This window comes from Quercus robur, chromosome 7, assembly GCF_932294415.1.
Source record: "Quercus robur chromosome 7, dhQueRobu3.1, whole genome shotgun sequence".
Classification (NCBI taxonomy): Eukaryota; Viridiplantae; Streptophyta; class Magnoliopsida; order Fagales; family Fagaceae; genus Quercus; species Quercus robur.
In genome coordinates, this window is record NC_065540.1 from 26,526,584 (window position 1) to 26,549,936 (window position 23,353).

At 35.1% G+C, this 23,353-nt stretch overlaps 1 protein-coding gene across 1 annotated transcript; it reads right to left on the bottom strand.

Moving 5' to 3' along the window:
* Positions 1 to 2,023: 2,023 nt before the first annotated feature.
* Positions 2,024 to 3,502, bottom strand: LOC126690881 (protein FAR1-RELATED SEQUENCE 5-like). Its single transcript, XM_050385996.1, has 2 exons — positions 2,297 to 3,502; positions 2,024 to 2,074 (listed from the first exon to the last, which is right to left on the bottom strand). The coding sequence occupies exon 1, from the start codon at positions 3,492 to 3,494 to the stop codon at positions 2,304 to 2,306; it is 1,191 nt and encodes a 396-aa protein (XP_050241953.1). The 5' UTR covers positions 3,495 to 3,502; the 3' UTR covers positions 2,024 to 2,074; positions 2,297 to 2,303.
* Positions 3,503 to 23,353: the final 19,851 nt, after the last annotated feature.

Sequence of the window (23,353 nt, forward strand, 5' to 3'; positions counted from 1 at the left end):
TTTCTCTTGAATAAAATTGCATTATAAAGTTTTATAAAAAAATGAAAAAAAAAAAAAAAAAAAAAAAAACTGAGAAAGGGGAAGGAATACTTACACTTGAAAATAGAAAAATAGAAAATCTACAAATTCAATGCTTGATAATAGATCTACAAATTGTATTCACATATCCTCCATCTTTTGCAAGTTAATTGGATATAATTAAAAAAGTTTTCCCAACAGAATGCTCTTTCCTTTGGGATGGGCTCCTCTCCCGTTTCTTTTTCTCCCGTTCTCTTCAGTTTTTAAATAGATGCTTGACATCTGGCAAGATTAAATCTAAGGATTAATTATCAAGCCACGTCATATTTCACAAAGACTCCTTGACTCCTTCCATCATCTGCTGATTCTGCTTCCCACTAAAACACATTCACTGCTTTCCTTGCCGCCTTCCATCATCTCATTCCCACTAAATCCTGTAATATCGCTCTCCATCTCTCTCAGATTTTTGATTTAGCTTCAACATCACTCTTGCATGGTATTTCTTACTTTTTCCTTTCCTTAATTTTTGAAATGAGAAGATCTAAGATAGTGAATTCTTCCGAAAACCAGTTTTCATCAATCTACTGGGCGCATCGTGTATTCTTCCGAAAGGGAGAAATTTGATCAAAGAAGTCATCTCTTGCTAAAGTTGGAGCTCTTTTTTCAGATTGTGTTAAATTATTAATGATTTCTATAGAGAATGAAAAGATAGTGGTGGAATACATGTGGCTAGCAAAGGATTCCAAGGCATAGGAAAGAATATATCCAATGTAGAAGACTTTAATTTCAAGAGACTTCTATGGTCATGGCACACACACGGCATCCACAGCAGTTGGTAACCACGTACCTAGTGTAAGTTACTTTGGATATGCAAGAGGCACAGCCAGTGGCATGGCTCCCTGTGCACATCTTGCCATGTACACATGTGGCAAAAATTTGAGTATACTTATGACTTCCTTCATTTTGCATTACTATGTAGCACAACAATTGTATTGAAAGCTTCGTTTCTCTGATTGAAATGTACTACCCTTGAGGACTAAGTTGAGCAACTTGTGAAGAGAAGCAATAGTAACCCTTGAAATGCTGTGAAGGTGTTTGTGAAAATGCTTAGGCCGGTGGTAGCTTGTTTTTTTTGTAAAAGTACCTCATCAACAAGGGTGAATGCAAGGCTGTAGGGTCTTCTTTTTTTTTTTTTTTTTTTTTTGTTGGGTGAATGCAAGGCTTGTTTCTGTATTTTTTGCTCATGTAACCATTGTACATTATCTTAATTAATGAAATTTTTTTGTTGGAGTTCAGTACAAATGGGGTCTCTCTATATTTGTTTTTTCTTTGTATCCTTGCGTGAGATATTATAGAATAGTATAAAAATATGAATTGCAGGAAATTTTTATGGAGCAATTTGACAAAACTTGTTTGCTTCAAGAATTACAAATGCATTAGACTTTGTGTTTGAATCTTGCACTTTCTTCATTGTGCCTCTCTAGAGTCATCACTATGACAGTGATGTTGTATTAGCTTTCCTTTTTGAGTGCAAGTCTTGGGAAATACTTTGCTGCGTGAGCTACAAGATAAACACATCATAGCAACTAGAATATTACACTTTTCTACACACAATTGCTTATCTCATATTGGCTTAAAGCTAAGTTAAGCAATTGATTACAAAATTACTTAAAGATATAGCTAATACTCCATTAATTTCCAAGAGAGCATGAGAAAAGGAATATTTTTGTAGGAAAATTTAAAGAAATTTCTCTTAAGACACAAGAAAGAGAACAATGGGTCATTTGATCTCTGCAACTTGGATGCTATCAAAGTTTCTCCAAAAGCTATATTATAAGCAATGCCAAAAATAGATTACTTCTCATGCTTAAAACTTAGCACCACTGGTTGTGATGTCCTACTTCTACCAAAGATAATAAAACAATGAAAAGCAATCTGAGGTAGCCAAAAGATGCAAGCAGTCTAGCTACAGCATAAGCTTCTAAGTTGAAGGAGATGGAGCTCATGGCTGTACAAAAAAAGGATTTTTTTTTTTTTTTGGGCATCACTCCCTTCCCTGCAATCATCCAACCTCTTATTAGTCACTTGAATGAGTAAAAGTATGAGATGGTAGCATCTAAGACAGTCCAAAAATTCAATTCCATATTGATTTTTTTTTTTAATGTTATGTTTTTTAAAGATAAAATTTATGTTGTGGTATCAAGTGAGCAATAGTTTCTTGCACACACACAATTCTAGTGATAAATTCAACAATGGGATATAAAATCACAATAAGTACCTGGGGTTTATGTCATGGTGGTGGAACATGTGGTTGGAGGAGTTAAGCTAGATGCGAGAGTTTGGACTTTTTTGCTTCTATTTTTTTTATTTCCCTTTTCAAGACATCCTTTCAACCGTTTTCTCCCACGCGAAACTTCCCTTCTCTTTAAACCTTTTGCTTGTATGGTACATGTGCTCTTGATGACCTGATTTTCACAAGACATTGAGGAAGGCGTAAGGGTCTCACACGGGGATTCAATCTTTAAATATTCTTCTAGTTTTGCATCTAACTCACTTGCAAGACTTAGAAGGAAATCAGATGCCTCTTTAGATTCAGCAGCTTTACCCATCAATCTAACATAAGTGGTGCATAAATTTCTATAACGAGCTCGCATTTCTAGCTTAGGGTCACTTTGTACCTCACACTCATGAATATCCAAGACAGTTCCAGCCCTTGCATTCTTGGTCCATCTCTTCAATATGAATTGTTCAGGGATCATCAACTTAATCTTCATCTCATCGAGTACTTTCAAAATATGGCTACACATAATTCCAACAAACTCAAAATTTTTACAACTACATGTAATCAAACCATTTGAAGATGTAACTGTATGTTGCCTAGAACCTTCACAATTATGAACTTTATATGTAGAAACTGGTCCACTTTGATGAAAAGTGTCAACAACCACCATCAATGACTTTTCGAACTCATCTTGGAACATAGTAAAAACAGCTCCTGTGTAGATATCTCTGGCATGTCTCAACAAAGGAACATTAACCTTCAAAGTGGGAATTTTTTGGCTCATGTCATAGTTTGCACAAACTTCATTATAACGGACATCATCAACAGCCCTTTGAAAATGTTTGAAAAATTGTACTATGTCCAAATCAGACTTCAAATAATCTTTTAAAAGAGAGTTGAAACTCTCACTAAGCTGTGTACTTTTCTTACCCGCAGAAAATGTATTTCTCCCATACACCATAGCCCACTTTTCTCGCACTTTAAATAGATCTTGCAACCATTCATTTTCTTGAAGATCATATTTTTCCAACATATTCTCCCAAGCACTAATGAACTCCTCTTCATACTCACCATCATATATGCAACTTCTAAAATCAGCATTGAAGGTTTTTTGGCTCTTAAATAGATGATTAAGATTTTTAAGAGCATTTTGATAAATATGCCATAAGCACAATCTATGATAAGTCTCTAGCATCACTAAAGATATTGCCTTTGCCATTGCAGGATCTCGGTCAGTAAATATTGTCCTTGGCTTTTTATCAGACATACACTCAAAAAATGTATGAAATAGCCATTCAAATGACTGACTAGTTTCATCATATAACAAAGAGGCCCCAAATACGACTAGTTGATAATGATGATTTACTCCAACAAATGCTCCAAAAGGTCGACACTCTTTATTGGTCCTGTAAGTTGTGTCAAAGAATACCACATCACCATATATACCATAGTCGAAAATCATTTTAGCATCAGCCCAGAATATGTTAGTGATTTGGTCTTCAACATCCAATTGAACTCGAAAAAAGAATGATGGATTTTCTGATACTTGACCAAGAAAATAATTCAAAAGACCCCCAACTTCACCTTGCTGCAAATCTCTTTTCCTCTTAGTCCTCAAATAATTCTTATGATCTTGCTTAGTAAAACCAAGATTTTCTCTACCTCCAACTTGACGACTCATCAATTCATGTGCCAATTTAGGTGGTATACCTGAATTATCTGCCAACTCAATTTCAATAGCTTGAACATCAGTAATAATTCTTTGAGAAGGTAACATGTGTACACATGACTTATCCACTAACTCATGATTGTGATTTGATTCAAAATCAATGACCCGATATTTTCCATTAGCTTGAAGAGAAATGGTTAGTCTTGCTAAGCAACCAGTTCTAGTTTCTTTTCGCGGCTTTTTCACAACCACTCGCTTGTCTTTTTTTCTGTAGCCTTCCTTATAACAGACAAATCTTCTACTTGATATTACTCCACTAAATCTATCCTCATTTTTCCATTGCTTTCGAATGCTAAATCCAACTTCTTTAGCATATTCATTATACCATTGGTGAGCATGTTCTTCTGAGTCAAACTCCATTTTCCAAACAGATATTTTCTCTTGACAATCAGAATTCTGCATAATATTAGCATAAATATCTTCATTTTCTTTATCACCTTCAAGGCATATTTGTTCATCACTAATTATAGGCATTATACTGACTAGTAACTTTGAAAAGAGGAGCACCTAAAGAGAAATTCAAAAACCAAATTAAAGCAAAACAAGTTAGTGTTGTTGATAAAACAGTCAATGATATAAAACTAAAACAAATAATAAGAAACTGAATACCCATGTTTACTTGCTGCATTACTAAATATTGAATTACTAGTATTGAACAAATACTTGATAATACTAGATAAGGAAGTCAAATAAGATTTAAGAATACTGATTGCAATTGTTTTGATCACTTAGGAAATAATTTTCAAAGTCTAAAAGCTAAAATAGTAGTGAAGCAAAAAGAAAAACAAATCCAAATCAAACAGGGAATTCAATTATTTGTTAGGAAAGAGTATAAAAACTACGGAGGGAAAAAAAAAACACAAATAAATAATGCAAAGAATGATTGAGCACCTATTGGAATTCAGAACTTTCAATTCCAGTCAAGTTGTTAAAAACAACAACGGTTCTGTTTTGTGGTCTCACTAAACAGGGGATTGCTTTGTGGTCTCACTAAAGTTGGAATGATGTAAAGATTTTTATCTTGGGTACACTCAGTAGAAAGAAAATCTTCTTTGCTGGGTTGGAATTCGAATGACTAGAAGATTTTGCAATTGTAAGATATTTTAGCGGGTTGCTCAAAGGTTTTAGCGCAATGGCTTTTTGTGAAAATTTTGAGCGCGGGAAGCAGAGTTTTGTACTAATCTCTGTTAAATGAGATAAATTTTTGCTCATGTGACGTGGCTTAATGAACATCCTTAGATTATCTAACTGCCAGATGTCAAGCATCCATTTAAAAACTGAAGAGAACGGGAGAAAAAGAAACGGGAGAGGAGCCCATCCCCTTTCCTTTCCATTACGCTTTGCATATTTTCATCCTTACAAAGTTTAAGAAGTGCTTTATGGTCACTACATAAAGAATGTGCACACAAGTTTAAAATTAGTAATAGAATTAAGGTTAATCATTAAAAAAAACCTGCAATAAAGATCTAAGGCTTTCTCAGCATTAGTTAAAGTCAACAGCCACATAGATGGAAAGATCATAAAACATATAATAATAATAATAATACAGCTTTTTGCTCGCTCACTTTACTTTATATTTTTTGGCTAAAAAGATAAATAAAAGTAAAAAGATTGATTTTTGCTAAAAGTATTATAGTAAAAACAAAGTAGAGTGGAATTTGCAATAAGCAAAAAAGTACCTAACATTTGTGCAAAAACCATCAAGTTAGAGTCTGTGAGACTCGCAAACGGTTACTTTATGTAACGCTTTTACCAAAAACATACTAACTGGACCCGCAAACAACACCGACTAGTTGAGCAAGTAAACTAATTTAGGGGAAAAAAAAAAAAAAAAAAGCTGTTTTTTGTGGGACTCATATAGGATCCACAAACAATAAATAATTTAATATTCTCAAAAAAAAAAAAAAATACATAATTTAAGCAAAACACCAACTTATAATCAGAAGCCAAAAATGCATTTGCCATTAGAATCACTCAGAAAGTCCTTCGCACATGCTCTCACTCTCTTGTCAATAGGCCATAACAAGCACTACCATATGTCGTTTTAAAGCCCTACCATCACATCATGTACATCGGCTGCCATGTAAGCACAATTTCATGTCATTTACAACATCATCATGCCACATTAGTGCCTCATGCTTTGTTAATTTGAGAACCAAGACTTGACGAGTTAATCGAGTCTCAAGGTGATGACTCATCAACTGGCGATATTTTATCCCCAAATCAAGGGAAATTGGAGTCTCCATTTGTTTATTTAAAGAACCAAAATAAGAAAATTAAAAATGAATAAATCTTTATTTCATAAAAAAAAATTTAGACGATATGTCAAATAAACAAATAAATAAAGAATTACAATATTTCTTCTTCTCTCGTTACAATCTAAGAAAGGTTACATGATCTTAACTCCTAATTGCATTAAGAAAAATATATAAAATTACATAGGAAAGCATGGTCTTGAATCCTAGATAAAGGATAGAATGTTAGCTTACTAGAAGGGAAGATATTAAAACACCATTCGTGTCCAATTTAAGTCTGTCATTTAGAAATTTTAATAATGAACTTTCATGTTATGATTCAGACAATTCCTACAAATATATTTTTTAAAGCATAACAAACTGGAAAAAACGAGTAAAAATTGTTTGGTGAACAATGACAATTTTGGGGAAAAAAAAAAAAAAAAAAACGAGTGTTAGTCTATGAAAAAAAATTTGCATTGAAGAGATAATCATCATTAAATATTCAGAAATTTTTTATCATGTAATTCAGTTGGATATATTGTTGACAGCTAATATCATCTCTATATATATTATTATATTATTATATATTATATAATAAAAGTTGGGTTTAAACGCCGTGGTTGCGCCATATGGCTTTACCAAATTGCAGAAATTTTAATAAATTTTTAGATTTTAAGAATAGATATATACATTTTTTTGGATAAATATGAAAGAAAGTAGTATTTCATTTACAACTATAACAATTGTATCTATCTAAAATGTTATCAACAAAGCCTAAAATCAAGGACAAAATGGGCTTCTGCCCTTTTCAGGCAAATTAATTAGCCTCTTCTTCCCAAACTAAATAGGGAAATGCCCCTCTTTTGAAAATCGACTTTTTCAAAATCGAGTTAAGTCCTATAGTGACGTTTTCAAGGACTTATAGTGATGTTTCAATTGCCTATAACTTGATTTTATGGATATCAAGTTATAAAACGTTATTATAGGTTCTTAAAATGTCACTATAGGGCTCCAGATTTTTTTTTTTTTTTTTAAAACTCGATTTTGAGAAAGTCGATTGTCAAAAGAGGGGCATTTCCCTATTTAGTTTGGGAAGAAGGGCAAAAAACTAATTAATTTGCCCAAAAAGGGCAGAAGCCCATTTTGTCCCTAAAATCAATAAAACAGAATTACCTAAGGATAGAATTTAAATAAAAAAGAGAGATAGAAAAACATAAAAGAAAAAAGAGATCGAGCTTGTATTTTTTTTTTCCTACGTTTCTTTAAAAAACGTAAAAGGAAAAAAAGATAGAACTTACATTTTTTTTTTCTTGCGTTTTTATTTTGTGGATAAATTTTCATTTTATGTCATCTTTTTCCTAATAATAAAGTAAAAAAAAAAAATTATTTGAGTTTCACCTAAACTACTACTTTTTGTTCATAACATCTTCTTCACAACTTAAAATTCCCACTATATATACACATAGTTTTTTGGTGTTTCATTATTTCTACTACGTACTTTACAATTATTTGTTATATTCTTCCTTTCTCAAGAAAATTGATGTGATTTGTTTTTCATCATTTTGTTGGCGCCCAATAAACAACACGGAGAATAGGTCAGTGCTTCATGTAGCTCTCTGTGCTTCAAGGGATGCAGTTATATAGCGTGATGGAAAGAATATGGTCCCCGAGGTCTGGAGTATTCTGGACAAGATTATGGACTTCTCTAAGAGAGTCCGCAGTGGTTCTTGCGTAATATAAAGCTGATATTAGTATCTAATTTGGGCATGAAATATGTGAAGTTTTGGTAATTGGAAAATTTTGGTAGGTTGGAGTCACAGGAAAAGTACTGAAGGATGTTGTTGCCATTGGTATTGGTGGCAGCTTCTTAGGACCTCTATTTATGAACACTGCTCTTCAAACAGGTTGGGTGTTGCAGTCCCTTATGTGCACCGCCTTTATCTTGTCCTTTTTCTGTGATAATGTTATTATTTTACTATTAAAAATTTTGAAGCCTGTCATACAAAAAAGCTCAATCGACATGTTCATGGTTTAGTGGTTGCATCTTACAGATCCAGAGGCTATCAAATCTGCAAGGGGATGCCAGCTATGTTTGTGAGTGTTAATATTTCACTATGATACCATAAGTAATGAAGTATTCAAATTCTAGATGTAGATCTTCCTTTTGAGGTCTTACTTTTGTATATATAACTTTTTTTCTTTTTTTTTTTATCAAATTGAATAGATTTTGTGTATTTGTTACCTTTTTATTATATAGAATATGATATGATTTTTATCAACAAGTTTTATAGATAGGTTGAAATTCTATGTTTGATCACACCTTTTTATCAACAATATATTTGTATTTTTTTACATGATTATTTGTTGTTAACATCAATATTTTATAATGGATTTAATTTGTTATGGTTTTTGTTTGGTGCTTTGTTCCATGTAATCTATATTCTTTAATTAAAAGCAAAATTTGCTGTCAAACATGAAATTGGATACGAGAGAATCCATCCGTCCAAATTTCTATGTAACTCTATCTTTACTTAACTCCATTTTTTTTAAGCTAAAAAATTTGGATATTTTTTCATTACTGAATTGAGGTTTTGGCTTAATTTTGTTTTCAACCGTTTCAATTATTGAATTCATTATTTTTTCGTGTGTAATATTAATATCTGTGTTTTTTTTTTTTTATGATTAAAAAAAATGTGTTCTTAATGGTTAAAACACAATACAATTACAAACATTACTTTAAGTTAGGGTGTTATATTTATTTATTAGTAAGTTAGAATGTTACATTAAGTTAGAGTATTATATTTTTATTTATTATTAATTTAGAATGTTACATATGGATACATATGCTAGTTTAGGGTTGATATAATTATAACCATTTGAATAAAATCAACACTAAAACAAATGGTTTAAATATCAAAATAAGAAATAAAAATTAAATTTCTTTTAAGTGTACAAGTACAATTTATTTTTTAATCTTAAATTTTGAATTAATTATTTTTTCATTTTATTTGTAATTAAATTTAATTATATTATCAAAATATTTTTTATTAAACCATGCATCGCATGGGCATAATAAAAAATAGTTCTATCTCTTAAAAGTGGCCAATTTTTTTAATATTATATCTAAAGATTTTAATAAAGAACAATGACAAAGAAGAATAAGGATACTCTAAAAACATAGTGTACAAATAAGTATTCAAATATATTCCAAATGAAAAAAACACTTCTAACATTTTTTAATCAGTGATATTATTTTTAACAATACTTCAAGTCACTAACAAATTAGTACCTATTTTGTAATAATAATTATTTATACATATATTTTATAAAATTTTTCATAAAACTGTGCAACGCACGGGCCTATAACTAGTATATAATAAAAGTTAGGTTTAGACGTCGTGGTTGCGCCAAATGACAGCGCCAAATTACAGAAATTTTCTTAAATTTTTAGATTTAAAAAAAAAAAAATATATATATATATATATATATAAGTTATCACCAAAAAAAAAAAAAAAATTGATTTAACAAAAAAAAAAGGCCACAGAGCGCAATCATAGCAATTCCGTAAACGCATAAATATTAGAGTCCCTCACATTCACAAAGACCGACCTACAATGTGTGGCTAAGGCCAATTGTAAAACCGCGGTGAGGTTTATATTAATCAACTGTAAAACTGTATATATCCCAAAAAAGAAAAAAAACGTTGTTGGTGAAGATAAGAAGTTGACCGGCAGAGAAAAACATCAGTAGATATGATATGGTGATACAAAAGTGTCGTGCTTCCTTGGCCAATAAGACCCCGATGAGGTTGAAACTTTAATAAAAGTATAAACTTCACGTGGCCTAGCAATTGGCATATCACATTATGGTTTAATTAGCTTTAGACTTTTTGTTCATATAAAATTCTTCAATGTGGAGTGTGTATATATATATATATATATATATATCAAATAATTCATAATTAATACCCATCATACAGTTCCTTTGCACTATTATTCTTTTCTTCTACCTACAATCTCTACTATTCTCTTCTTCTACCTACAACTTTACAAGTATGTATTACTTTACTTGGCTTCACCAAATTGCAGAAATTTTATTAAATTTTTAGAATTTTAAAAAAATTAAAAATGAATAGTTTACTACCAGGACTCTAATTCATTCTTATTATTAAATAAAATTATATTAACATTATTTTTTTTATTTGTTAGGATATATTTCTTAAAGAAACAGTATATATCTCCAATAATTTGATAATCTCCATTGTAGGGTTAAGGGCCCAAATCATGTATTGGGCCTTGGGCCTTGACCGAGAACGTGAGCAATCCGAGGACGAGTGAATCTTAATGAATGGCTTAAACCCAGTACTCAATTAGCGAAATACAGATAGGAGTATAGTCCGAGGAGGAATATCTCCTCGGATATGATAAATACTTCTCAAATACGTATTCCAACAATCACGATGACCTTCTAGGAAGCTCTAGTGATAAAGATGTGTATCATGAACATCTAAGGACGATGGGACCTCAGAAATATCTTAGGGAAAGTTGCTACCACTGCATTGAATGCACTGCAGCTACTTTCCTTGCCGCATTTATGTTGAGGAGACCCCTGAACAGTGTTGTCTTGGCTACCACAACTCACAGAAAACTAGAGAAGGTGTTTGATGGGACAGGCACTCAAGTGAAGGCTCAAATGATCAATAAGTGTAGGATCAAGATGATCCAGGGGGAGCTATATAATGTAAGAGACCCTCTGTGAGGTAGAGATCGAGAAAAATAGAGAGTGAACACGGTAGCAATCTAAATTGTACTTATACCCAATTGTGATCAATTTATAAAAGTGAAGCCTCCTCAGACTGTAAGTCCATTGATATAAAAATATCTTATTTGTGTTTGATTGTCATTTAATCCAGTACTAGCCGTTGTCCAACTCATTAAGGCCTACTTCTTTAACCCACTCTCTACAAATTCATTGTACTGAGCTCACTGGGCCAGGATTATAAATCTTGGGCTTGGGTTGCGAAACAGGTCCTTACAATTGGCGCCGTCTATGGGAAGAACTTGTGTGATAGTGAGTATGACGTTTAACTATGGTAGGATCAGGTCCCCATCAAGAAGAATCCATAGGTTCTAGGCGACAGGATAACTTCCTTAACCTTGAACGCAAGTGAGATCGAGAAGGTAGCACATACACCACACATACTGGTAAAAGTCATTCTCGAGTTGGAAGTCATGTCTCTCAAAAGCAAAACAAAAGAGCCATGCAAAGAGAGATTGACAATTTAAAGAAGAAGCTGCGCCATGCACGACGGAAACGAACCCCTTCCAGTTTTGACGTCTCCTCCAATGATGAAGAGGATGCTAGTTACAGGCAAAGGTCAAGAACTCCACCAAGCGAGTCTTTCTCCTACGATGAAGAGCACCCCCACAAGCAAAGATACAAGAGCTCACCTCGTAAAGGCTTGGGAAACGACGCTATGAGCAAGACGTTCAATCAAATCTCCAAATCACCTTTCACGCACAAGATAGGGTGGGAAAAACTTCCTCGGTGATTCCATCAGCCCATGTTCACCATTTACAATGGTCGAACGGACCTTGTAGAACATGTGAGCCAGTTCAACTAGAGGATGGCTGTCCACTATAAGGACGAGATGTTGATGTGCAAAGTATTTCCCTCCAGTTTAGGACTTGTGGCGATGAGATGGTTCGATGGTTTGAGGGCCAATTCCATAGATTCCTTTAAGGAGCTCACCCAGGCCTTTGGCTCTTGTTTTATCACGTGTAGTAGGGTACCTCGACCCTTGGACTTACTACTGTCCTTATCCATGTGAGAGGAGGAGACCTTAAAAACATACTTGGACAGATACTGGGAGATGTACAATGAGATAGATGGTGATTTTGATGACATGGCCATCAGTACTTTTAAGGTCGGCCTCCCTGCCGAGCACGATTTAAGGAAGTCTTTGACTAGTAAACCTGTTACCAGTGTGATCCAACTTATGGACCGAATTGATAAGTATAAGAAGGTTAAGGAAAACCAATAGCAAGGGAAAGGTAAAGCGAAGGTTATCCCTCAGGAGATGAGGGATTTCAGGTCGGACCGATTCAATAATAACCGACCTCGAAGAGATTTCGCTGGACAGTCAGGGTTTGCCAACACCCAGACGGTTAATGCAGTATTCCGAGAATCGGTGCATCAGGTTCTGGAAAAGATTAAGAACGAGCCGTTCTTCAAATGGCCGAACAAGATGGCTGGAAACCCTATGAGGTGCAACCAAAACCTTTATTGTCAATACCATTAGGACCAGGGACACACTACGAAGGATAGTAGGAATTTGTGGGACCATTTGGACCAACTAGCCCAAAAAGGGAAGTTGAAGCAGCTGTTGTACCATTCTAGTGGCCAAGCGGAGCAAATAGGTTCGGCTCCCCGAAGAGATGCTTCTTCAAGACCTCCTCTAGGAACGATCAATGTCATCTTTGCTACTCCTGCTAGGACCGGTTCTTGTCCCTCTAGAGTGATGTCTATGGCTCGGCTATCCACCGAGAACAAAAATTCAAAGCCAAAAAGAGACAGAATAGAAATCCAACCGGTTTTGGGCTTCACGGACGAGGATAAGATCGGAACCATCCAACTCCATGACGATACTTTCGTGGTCACACTCAGGATAGGGGGGTATGATATGAAGAGAGTGTTGGTAGACCAGGGCAGTGCTGTTGAGATTATGTTCCCCGACCTATACAAGGGGTTGAATTTGAAACCTGAGGACTTAACGGCCTACAATTCCCCTTTGGTAAATGTCGAGGGGAAGACTGTCATTCCAAGAGGTCAGATTAGACTACCTATACAGATCGGTTCAGAAGTGGTGGAGGTGGATTTCATTGTGGTGGACGCTTATTCACCTTACACAGCTATTGTGGCCAGACCTTGGCTTCTTGCCTTAGGAGCCGTCTCTTCTACCCTACATCAGAAGGTGAAATATTCGTCAGAAGGTCAGGTTAAAGAGATTGTGGGGAATCAGTCCATGGCTAGGCAGTGCATGGTGGCTACCATCTTACATTGGCCCGGAGCTGAATCCTCGACCTCTGTTGAAAGGGGCTTATAGCAATCAAAAACTCTGGTGTTGCCAGATAATGGATTAACCGAGGAAGCGAAATACGAAGATCTAGAAAAGGTTGTTGTTGGCGATGATTCGAAGAAGTTCTTTCAGGTCGGTTCCCAACTGCCTCCCTAAGAGAGGGAAGAGCTAATTGAGTTCCTTAGAAAAAATGTTGATGTATTCGTGTGGAGTGCTTATGAAGCTTTAAGGGTGGACCTAGACTTCAAGAGAAGACAGCTTTTGTCACTCCCATTGGAAATTACCATTACAAGGTGATGCCCTTTGGCTTGAAAAATGCGGAATCCACCTATCAAAGGATGATGAATAAGATGTTTGAACCATAGTTAGGCAAGAATATTGAGGTCTATATAGAAGACATGGTGGTGAAGAGCAAGGTGGTGTCTGAGCATGTGGGAGACCTCAGAAACATTTTTGAAATTCTGAGGAAACACAAGCTATGCCTTAACGCTTCCAAGTGCTATTTTGGTGTGGAATCAAGCAAGTTTCTAGGCTATATGGTGACTCACTGGGGAATTGAGATTAATCCCGACCAGGTTAAGGCGATAAACAGTCTACAACTACCCCAAAATCCTAAAGAAGTTTAGAAGCTAATTGGAATGACTACTGCCTTGAACCGATTTATCTCTCGGTTAGCAGATAGATGCAGACCCTTCTTCCTGTTGATGAATAAATGGAAGGGATTTAAGTAGACTGAGGAGTGTGCTTTGGCCTTCCAACAGCTTATGGAATATCTCTCTCCTCCACCTATCATGTCCAGTCCTGAGATGGATGAAGTTCTATTTACTTATATTGCTGTGGCCCCTCATGCTGTAAGTTTGGTGTTGATACGAGTTGACAGTGATGTACAACGACTAGTCTACTATGTGAGCAAGTCACTACATGAGGCCAAGATTCGCTATCTACTACTGGAGGAAGCCATCTTGGCGGTAGTGCGTGGTACACGAAAGCTTCCCCGTTACTTCCAAGCACATATGGTTGTCGTACTGACTCAACTTCCACTCAGGGCTGTACTTCGAAGTGTCGACTACACGGGAAGGATTGCTAAATGGGGCATAGTTCTAGGGGATTTTGAAATCAAGTACATGCCTCGTATCTCTGTCTAGGGCTAGGTCCTGGCGGACCTGGTGGCCAAGTTCGCTGAACCCCTATAAGAAGAAGTGGCAGCGACACAAAACATGGATGGAAAATCAGTTGGCACAATCTCCCTACAAGAACCTTCATTCTGGAAGGTATATGTCGATGGTGCAGCAAATCAAAGAGGCTCTGGAGTGGGGCTAGTTCTAGTTTCTCCTGAACAAATCACTATTGAAAAGTCACTAAGACTAGGCTTCTCAGCTACAAATAATGAGGTTGAATATGAAGTTTTGCTGGAAGGAATGTCCATGGTTCAAAGAATGGGAGGAAGGGCAGTAAAGATGTTATCTGACTTAAGACTGGTTGTCAGCCAGGTGAAGGGCAAATTAGAAGCAAGAGATGAGAGAATGCAAGGGTACTTAAGTCAAGTTAGACATTTACAATCAAGATTTGAATCATTTAGCCTGCTGCACGTCCCTAGGAGTGGAAACATACATGCTGACTCCCTAGCCACACTTGCAACCTCCTCGGCACAGAGCTTACCTCGGGTTATCCTCATAGAAGATTTGTGCAAACCCACAGAGGTAAAGGGAAAGGCGGTTCATGTTCACCAAGTCAGAGTAGGGCCTAGTTGGATGGATCCCATAGTACCATTCCTGAGAGATGACATCTTGCCAAAGGATAAATCAGAAACTGACAAAATATGGAGAAAGGTGCCTTATTTCTGACTATCCGAGGACCAAAAATTATACAAGTACTCTTTTTTTGGGCCATATCTACTCTGCATTCACCCTGAGGCATCAGAGCTACTCCTTAAGGATTTACATGAAGGGATTTTGTGGAAGCCATACAAGAGGCAGATCTTTATCTCACAGAGCCATCACTCAGGCCTATTGGTGGCCAAATATGCAGAAAGAAGCGTAAGAATATGTGAGGAAGTGTGATCAATGCCAAAGATTTACACCAAATATACATCAACCAAGAGGAGTCCTTAACCCCCTATCCAGCCCTTGGCCATTTGCTCAATGAGGCTTAGATATCGTTGGCCCTTTCCCCAAAGCCGCATGGAACAAGAGGTATTTGCTGGTCGACAAAGACTACTTTACTAAATGGATTGAAGCTTGATAGGCCACAAACTGAATGACCCCTTGTGATAGAAATTAATTAATTAATTAGCCAAGTTATTAATTAATCAATTTAACATGCAAATGCATGGTAGCACAAACAAATCACCAACAAACTAAATATGCAGCGGAAAATAAATAACACGGTGATTTGTTTACGAATGGGGAAAACCTAACGGCAAAAACCCCACCGGGTAATTTTCAGGTCACCACTCCCAAAACTCCACTATTATCACAACAAGCGGTTACAAGTAAAGGAATCCAAGTACCTTACCAACCTACAGTTGAACCCTTATCCCAATACCCAATTGGGCTTGTTCTGTAGTGATTGTTCTCCTTTCTGATGCACGACTCCCAAGTATGTGACTAACCAATTTGATGTGCGGATCCCAATACGCGGCTTACTCCTTTGCACGAATCCCAGTATGTGACTAACTCCACAGCAACTCTTTGATTGTTGTAGTTGATTTGCAGTAGCTTCATATAGAAACACTAATAAGATCTTCAATGTTAGTGCAAGAGACTTTGCTTGGTTATAAAACCCAAAGGCGTACAAGAAACGCAGCAAGAACTCTTTCTTCTGTAGGAGGAGGCTAGGGTTTCAAAAAGAAAACCTTATGAAGCTCTCTAGGGTTAGGTTTTTCTTTTTTCCACCTCCTTTAAATAGGAGTTTAATGGGCTCTCCAATTCCAAATAGGTTTACACAAACCTTGGGCTTTCCTAGTCCTATAAGGATTATACAAACCCATAAACAAATAGCCTTTTAGAATAAAATGTTTCTGGCTATAATCTGAAATAACGTAAGCTCGATCGATCTAGGAATCTGTCGAGATTTAATGAATCTCGACAGATCGAGCAGGTATCGAGACCTGCAGATTGCACTTTTCTTGAACAGTTCTTGAGTAGTCTTCATGTCTTCAATTTAACCACTTGTAATGATCATCTTGAACCTACTTAGATTTACCCAAATACAAGTAAAGTGCGTTTTGTCAAAGGATATGCCAATTACATAAAAATATGTCCCCAACAATCTCCCCCTTTGGCAATCCGTGACAAAACCACAAGAGTACATTGAATGTCCTAGAATACATTCTACTCAATATTACAGAATAAATAAGCCTAGTCTAAAAGATTTGAACCTTGGAAGTTGCTGCAAGAAGAAGGTTCAGAATCTTGACTTGGCTTTAACTTGGCTTTCCTGAAAGGCACTAAACAAAACACATCAAGGTACCACGTGGAAAATAATGACAAGTTAAATAAACAATAAACATGTGTATAAAGAGAGAAAAGAAACAACACATGTGAGATAAAGAGTGAAACACATACATCATCATCTAATATAGAAACAACACATGATGTATGTAAATGGTTACAAAACCAAAAGATACACAACACAAAAAAATATATCAATATCAATGTGTATCAAACTAACTCTCCTCCTAAGTTAGTTACAACAAAAACATTCTTCCCTTTAACATGCAGTTCTCCCCCTAAATCTATTACTCCCCTTGAGGAATGACATTCAATTCTCAAATTTCTCCCCCTTTTTGACACGATTGTCAAAGGGCATAAAAAGCCAAAAGACATGACGGAGACAAACAAAAAACTGACATAAAGGGAACAATGAGAACAAGGAACCATAGACCTACAAGAAAAAGAAAAACAAGATGCTATGGTCACAAAGATAATCAAAAATATGTAAAACATGTGAAAAATAATGCATGCAAGAGGATCTCGATGGATCAAAAGGTGTCGAGACAGGTGTCGAGACAGGTGTCGAGAGAACAGAACGTCGACAGATGCAAGTATCGAGAAGGTATCGAGGAACAAACCAAAGACATAAGAATAGAAGCTCGATCGATCCACCAAGTGTCGAGAAGCTATCGAGGATGCAGAGCCATTCTTGATCGATCCACCAGGTATCGAGCAGCTGTTGGGATTGCGATTAGAAAAAGCTGAAAAAGCTCGACAGACAACAAGGTATCGAGGGGTATCGAGGAGGTGTCGAGCCAGCTTTTAAAAGCAGTTTTTTGAGATGAGAAAAACACTGACATGAATGCAATCCAACATGCAACTCAACCAATGATCCAATCAGCATATTCAGCTCTCAAAATCATTTAATTAAAAAATTAAGCACACGAATCCTCAAAAACACACACACACACACACACTAAACAAGTCTAACCAATTTTATATTTCAAAAACAAGTCAAGATAGTTTAGTGAGCATACATAAACACATGTAAAACCTTGTGATGGCCAAATCACATTGTATCTGCACATGTATCAAGAATAGCAAAGAATATTGCGTGTTGTGTGTGAAAAACATCACAAGATTGAATAAGTGTATGCATGTTATGACGATTTGAGATATGAGAAAGTCACTTTAAGTCACACACAATCATAACTGCTTGATGGGGACTATCACCTTTGAGGTACATCCTATAACTCCCACATCTCCTAGAATACACGCTTGCAATCATATTTAAAGCATTTTTGATCTTTTTGCTTTTGATTTTCTTTGCATATTTTTCTTTTAAGTATATCATGCATGGGCATATTAGAGAGAGAAAAGAAATACCCAATGATATTTGACATTCTAATTTTGCTATGCCTAAGCACACAAATGTCATTGACATTGCACTTTTGCTATGCCGAAGCATACAAGTGTCTTATTATGATTGGTGGGCAACAGTGGTGAGATGGTTATTTATGCCTTTCTCTTAGGATTTTTTAGTCCTTCCCGTCAAAAAGAGTGATATGCGTGTTAAGTTTAAGAGACAACTTAATCGTACTCATCACAAACACGAGCCACAAAGCTCACTTGCTTAGTTATGCATAGAGATGCTCATCTAAGCTACAAAATGATACAAAGTTTAGAAGACTTTGTTTCAATGGCCATCGAAGATACACAAGTACCAATGTACACAAAACACACACTGTTTTTGTATTTTTCTGATTTTTCAATTTTTATTTTTTTTAATATTTTTATATCAAAAACAAAATAAACAAAACTAAAAACAAACAAAAACATATTAAACAAAGCAAAGAAATGCATAAAACTAGATGCGAATGCATAATTCCAAAAGCAGATAAGAAATCAAGTAAAGAGAGTCCTACTTTAGATGGAAAGAATTAAAGTAGAGGACAAACAGAAAAGACAATTAAGTCTAAAGATCCTTTATCACCCACACTGCACGAGTCTTTGGCCGTAAAGATGAAAAGGCACGTGTCCTAGTATGACTACTAAAGGACATAGAGGAATTAGAATTCCCCTAAAATTGAGTCAAAAAGCTCAAAGCTTTTAATAACTCACCAAGAATAGTTACAGAGCCTTTAGACAAAGGATGAGACCTATTGGACACCCACTTATGAGGAAACAACTTGAAACAATTAGGACGAGTGTGACTGGAAGCACCACAATGGTGACAAACATGAGTAGTTTTCGAACTACTATGCTTCCTAGAAGGAGGTCTAACCTTAGAGGTTGACAAATTAGGACAATTTGGCCTAATATGACCACCAATATGACAATGATGACAAGTGGGGACAAATTCAGAATTTTCATTCTTCCTAGGAGGAGTTTTAGACATAGGTTTAGAAACTTCAGCGTTAACATCAGAATTTTTACCTTTGTCTGTCCTAGTAATATTAGCCTTCAACTCTTCATTATTACTTTTAAATGGAGGAATATAAAAATCTTTTTCTTTTGAGTTAGGCTTGTCAGTTTTTAGACCCCTTAAACAATTGATTAAACCTAGGTAATTAGCCAAGTTGTTACTTAGTCCAATTAAACAAGTCTACGTTATCACAATAATAAAGATCAAATCATGCAAAGCAGCGGAAAATAAATAACACACGATATGATCACCCAGGAAAACCAAACCGGTAAAAAACCTAGGGAGGATTTAACCTAGCTATCCTCAAGGTAAAAAGCAAATCCACTAGAAAGAATCGAAATTCATACAATAAGACTTACAAGCCCCCACGCTTGACTTCTTATTGCTACCAACCAGTAGAACTTACTGACATGACCACGTGCAAGCTCCGAATCCACGACTCCTTCTTTCTTTGATTCCCACCAGCTACAAGCACCCCCGCTTGTGTATTCTTTAAGCTTTAATGGCAGCAACTGAATTGATCATCAAGGTGTAGAAAATATCTCCTCCTTGAAAACCCTAAGTTTGTGTAAAGGAAAGCTCCTCTAGATCTCACAAGAGATTTACACAAACCGCAATATGAGCAACCTTTAGAGCGCCTTTGGGTACAAAACCCTAAAAATAAAAAGAGGCACAAGAGGCACTCTAATCTCTCTAAAAACCACCTTAAAAAACGTTCTAGGGTTTCCCTTATATATAGGAGAGTTTTACTTGAACCCTAATACTTTTAAGTAGAGTTTGGGCTGAATTGGAACTCTGCAGAAAAATAAATCTGCACGTGGTTCGGTCGATCGAGTCTAATTTTCGATCGATCGAGCCTTGCAGATTTAGTCCAATAAATTCTGCAATCACTCGATTCCAATTTCACAAATAAACATACTTTGAGCAAGCCTAAACCTAGACTCTATGTTTTGATCATGGTTTGCCAACATAATACAAATTGAAGTTCTAATACATTAATTCCTAATTTCTTAGAACCTAACAATCTCCCCCTTTGGCAATCCGTGACAAAACAAATCACAAACATGAAATGCTCAAAGTTACATATAGCCCAAAAATAATTCAACCTAACTACTATCTATCAGTTGCAAGTGTAGACAGCAGCATGATTGAATCAACCTGTATATTTCCTGAAACACTTAACAAACGCATAAACGCATGTGTGACAGAAAAACAAAAATAGTAAATCAACAAATATGCAATCTAACTCTCCTCCTAAGTTAGATACATAAAAAACAATGTTAACTCAATGTTAACTCCCCCTAAACAGAACATTCTTGTATTTTCCACACATTTCATCTAAATCTCTTCCCCTTTTTGTCACGCATTGACAAAGACAACTCAAACAAAGAGTTGACAGAAAACATACGCAACAGAGTAAGAGAAAATAGAGAAAGAAGAGAACACAAAACAATTCAACTCTATAGGAAATAGAGACAACTCCCCCTATGAACAACAAAGGTTAAAAACAAGCTTCTCCCCCTATAAAAATAGGAAAAACAAAACAAGTTTTGGGAAAAACAGTTTTGAGGAAAAATAAAGGGGTTGGGGATAAATAAAAAGACACAAACCAAGTTTGAAAAAAACTAAGTTGAGGATACACATGAAGAAAAAATATTCTCTCTTTCAATAAAATGTAAACATGGCACTATGTGACCCATAAATAGTTGCATGAGTAGAGAAAATATTTGCACATTGATTATCCATCATATCTCTTAAGAAAAATATTTTCTACAGTTCACACATAAAAATAGTATATACTAGAAAGTACATAGCTCAAAAATTAATCAATCAATTTTTTTGATCAAGTTGAATACCCAATGTAGCAAAGTGTATGCATGTTATGTGTGAAAACAATGAGAGATATGACTGCAAAACTGCAAGATGGATACAAAAGCAATGCAATGCATGTGAATCCTAAACATAAATGATGCATGGAAAAATCAAATTTTTGAAAAAAAAACAGAGCAATTTAATGCAGAAACTCCTCAAAGCACAATATTTCATGAATGAAATGCATGAGTATGAGACGAAAAGTTTTTCAAAAACACATGAATTCAAACCAGATCTTCCAAAATCAAGATTTTCAATTAATTTGTCCTCAAAGTGCAAACATTAAACACATTTTGCATTAAAATCAAGGAACTTTTAATCTTGGATGACCACAACAAAATCACACACAATATAATGTACCAAGTTTAGCAAAGAGTAACTTGTGTAGTGTGTGCAACTAGCAAAAGCTTGAGATGCATGTGAAGTGATATGTGAATAGCAATCAATCACAAAGTCTACAAAATTCATCACATAGAATTTAAAAGAGACTATCACCTAAAGAGTTACATCATATAACTCCCACATCTCCTAGAAAACAAGCTTGCAATCATGTAAGTTTTTTGATTTTATGCCTCATAATATACACACCAATTTTAAGTCATGTGATTTTGGCATCAAGCCTAATATTACACACCAATTTTAAGTATTTAAGCAATTTAAACCGAGGCTTCACCTTATGTTTTTTTTTTTTTTTTTTTTTTTTTTTTGTGCATGTGCTACACTTTCTCGAGCACAAAATCTTATGATATGCACTAAGGTGTTCATGATTGGCTAGTGAACAGTGGTGAGATGGTTTTTTATGCCTTTCTCTAAAAGTTCAAGTCCAACATTTAAAAACATGTGACTTCAAGATTAAGACATAGTAATCAAAAACCATCAACATCTTTCCCACACAACATGCACTACAAAGCTTCAACTAGTAAAGTGCAATAAATAAGCTCATCAAAGCTAAACAAGGTACATAAACTTGTTATGTAAATATAATATGACCAATCCTTAATTATAAATCCAAGATGTGAAATACAAAATACAAAAATCTTTTTGGTTTAAAAAAAATTTATGACCAAAAACAAAAAGCACACATTATGCTAAATGAACAATGCAAATGCAATGCATGACAGTGCGCACAGTCAATATCAATTCGCGCCCAGAAGCAAAGATTAAATATAGCACAGTAATTCACACCGATTCAAACAGTAATTACAAAAATAAATTAAAATATATAAAATTTGTTTTAAATTTATTGTATATATATATCAACAATTTACTCTTATGATTACCCAAAAATAACAATGTACATATCTAAGTATAAGCAAATAGCAAAAATAATAAATAAATGCGGTACATATATAAAAAAAATTTGCAAATAATTAATAACTCCTTACACAATTTGTGGTACTTTGAGACTCACGTCTATCTCTCAAGATAAAATGATCTACAGTACGGAGAAGAAGCACACGAGGTCCATGCTCTACGAACTACTCTTTCTCTCTCTTTGACTCAAATGAATGCACAAAATATCTTCTCTCTGGAAAAGTTTTTCCCAGAAAAGTTAGTTTTTATGAATGAGAGACTATGAATTTATATACGTTAATGAACAGACACACGGTTCAAATAATAACTCCTATGTACAGACTGACTGACTCAAAAATAAAATAATAAAAAAATTATTATTTGAATAAGAGGGCCTAGTTCACATATGCCAAAACCCAACCCAATGTCCAGCCCATGAGCATATAAACTTGTATACTATCTCTTTCCTTTCCTATGTGAGACTCAGGATTTTCACCACTTTTAATAACATCTTCAAGTGAACATATTAAATGTCAATTTCTTATTCACCACATACTATTTTTCCAACAAATTTTGTATAATTTATATTTCTTACTAACCCCCTAGAAAATAATTTAGAGTTAAGAGTGTTCAAAATTTTATTTTAAAGGGTAAAAAGAAATTATATATATTGTGGGGGCCAATTATCCAGAATGTACTATTAAAATTGTATGAATTGGGCCTATGGCCCAATCCAAGGATATCAACCAATCTGAGGATGGTCAAATAAGGTTATAATGGGAATGGTATAAGAAGAAGAAATAAAGATTATATGTGATAGTCCAAAATACGTCCGAGGAGAAAAGTCATCTCGAAAACGGAGATCCGAGGCCAGTAAGAATGTCTTATCATCCCGGACATCCTTCAAAGTTGCATCACAACTAAGAGTCGGACATTGGATAAAGGATGAGCAAAAGGAGGCAACAAATATCTTCAAAAGCTGCTAC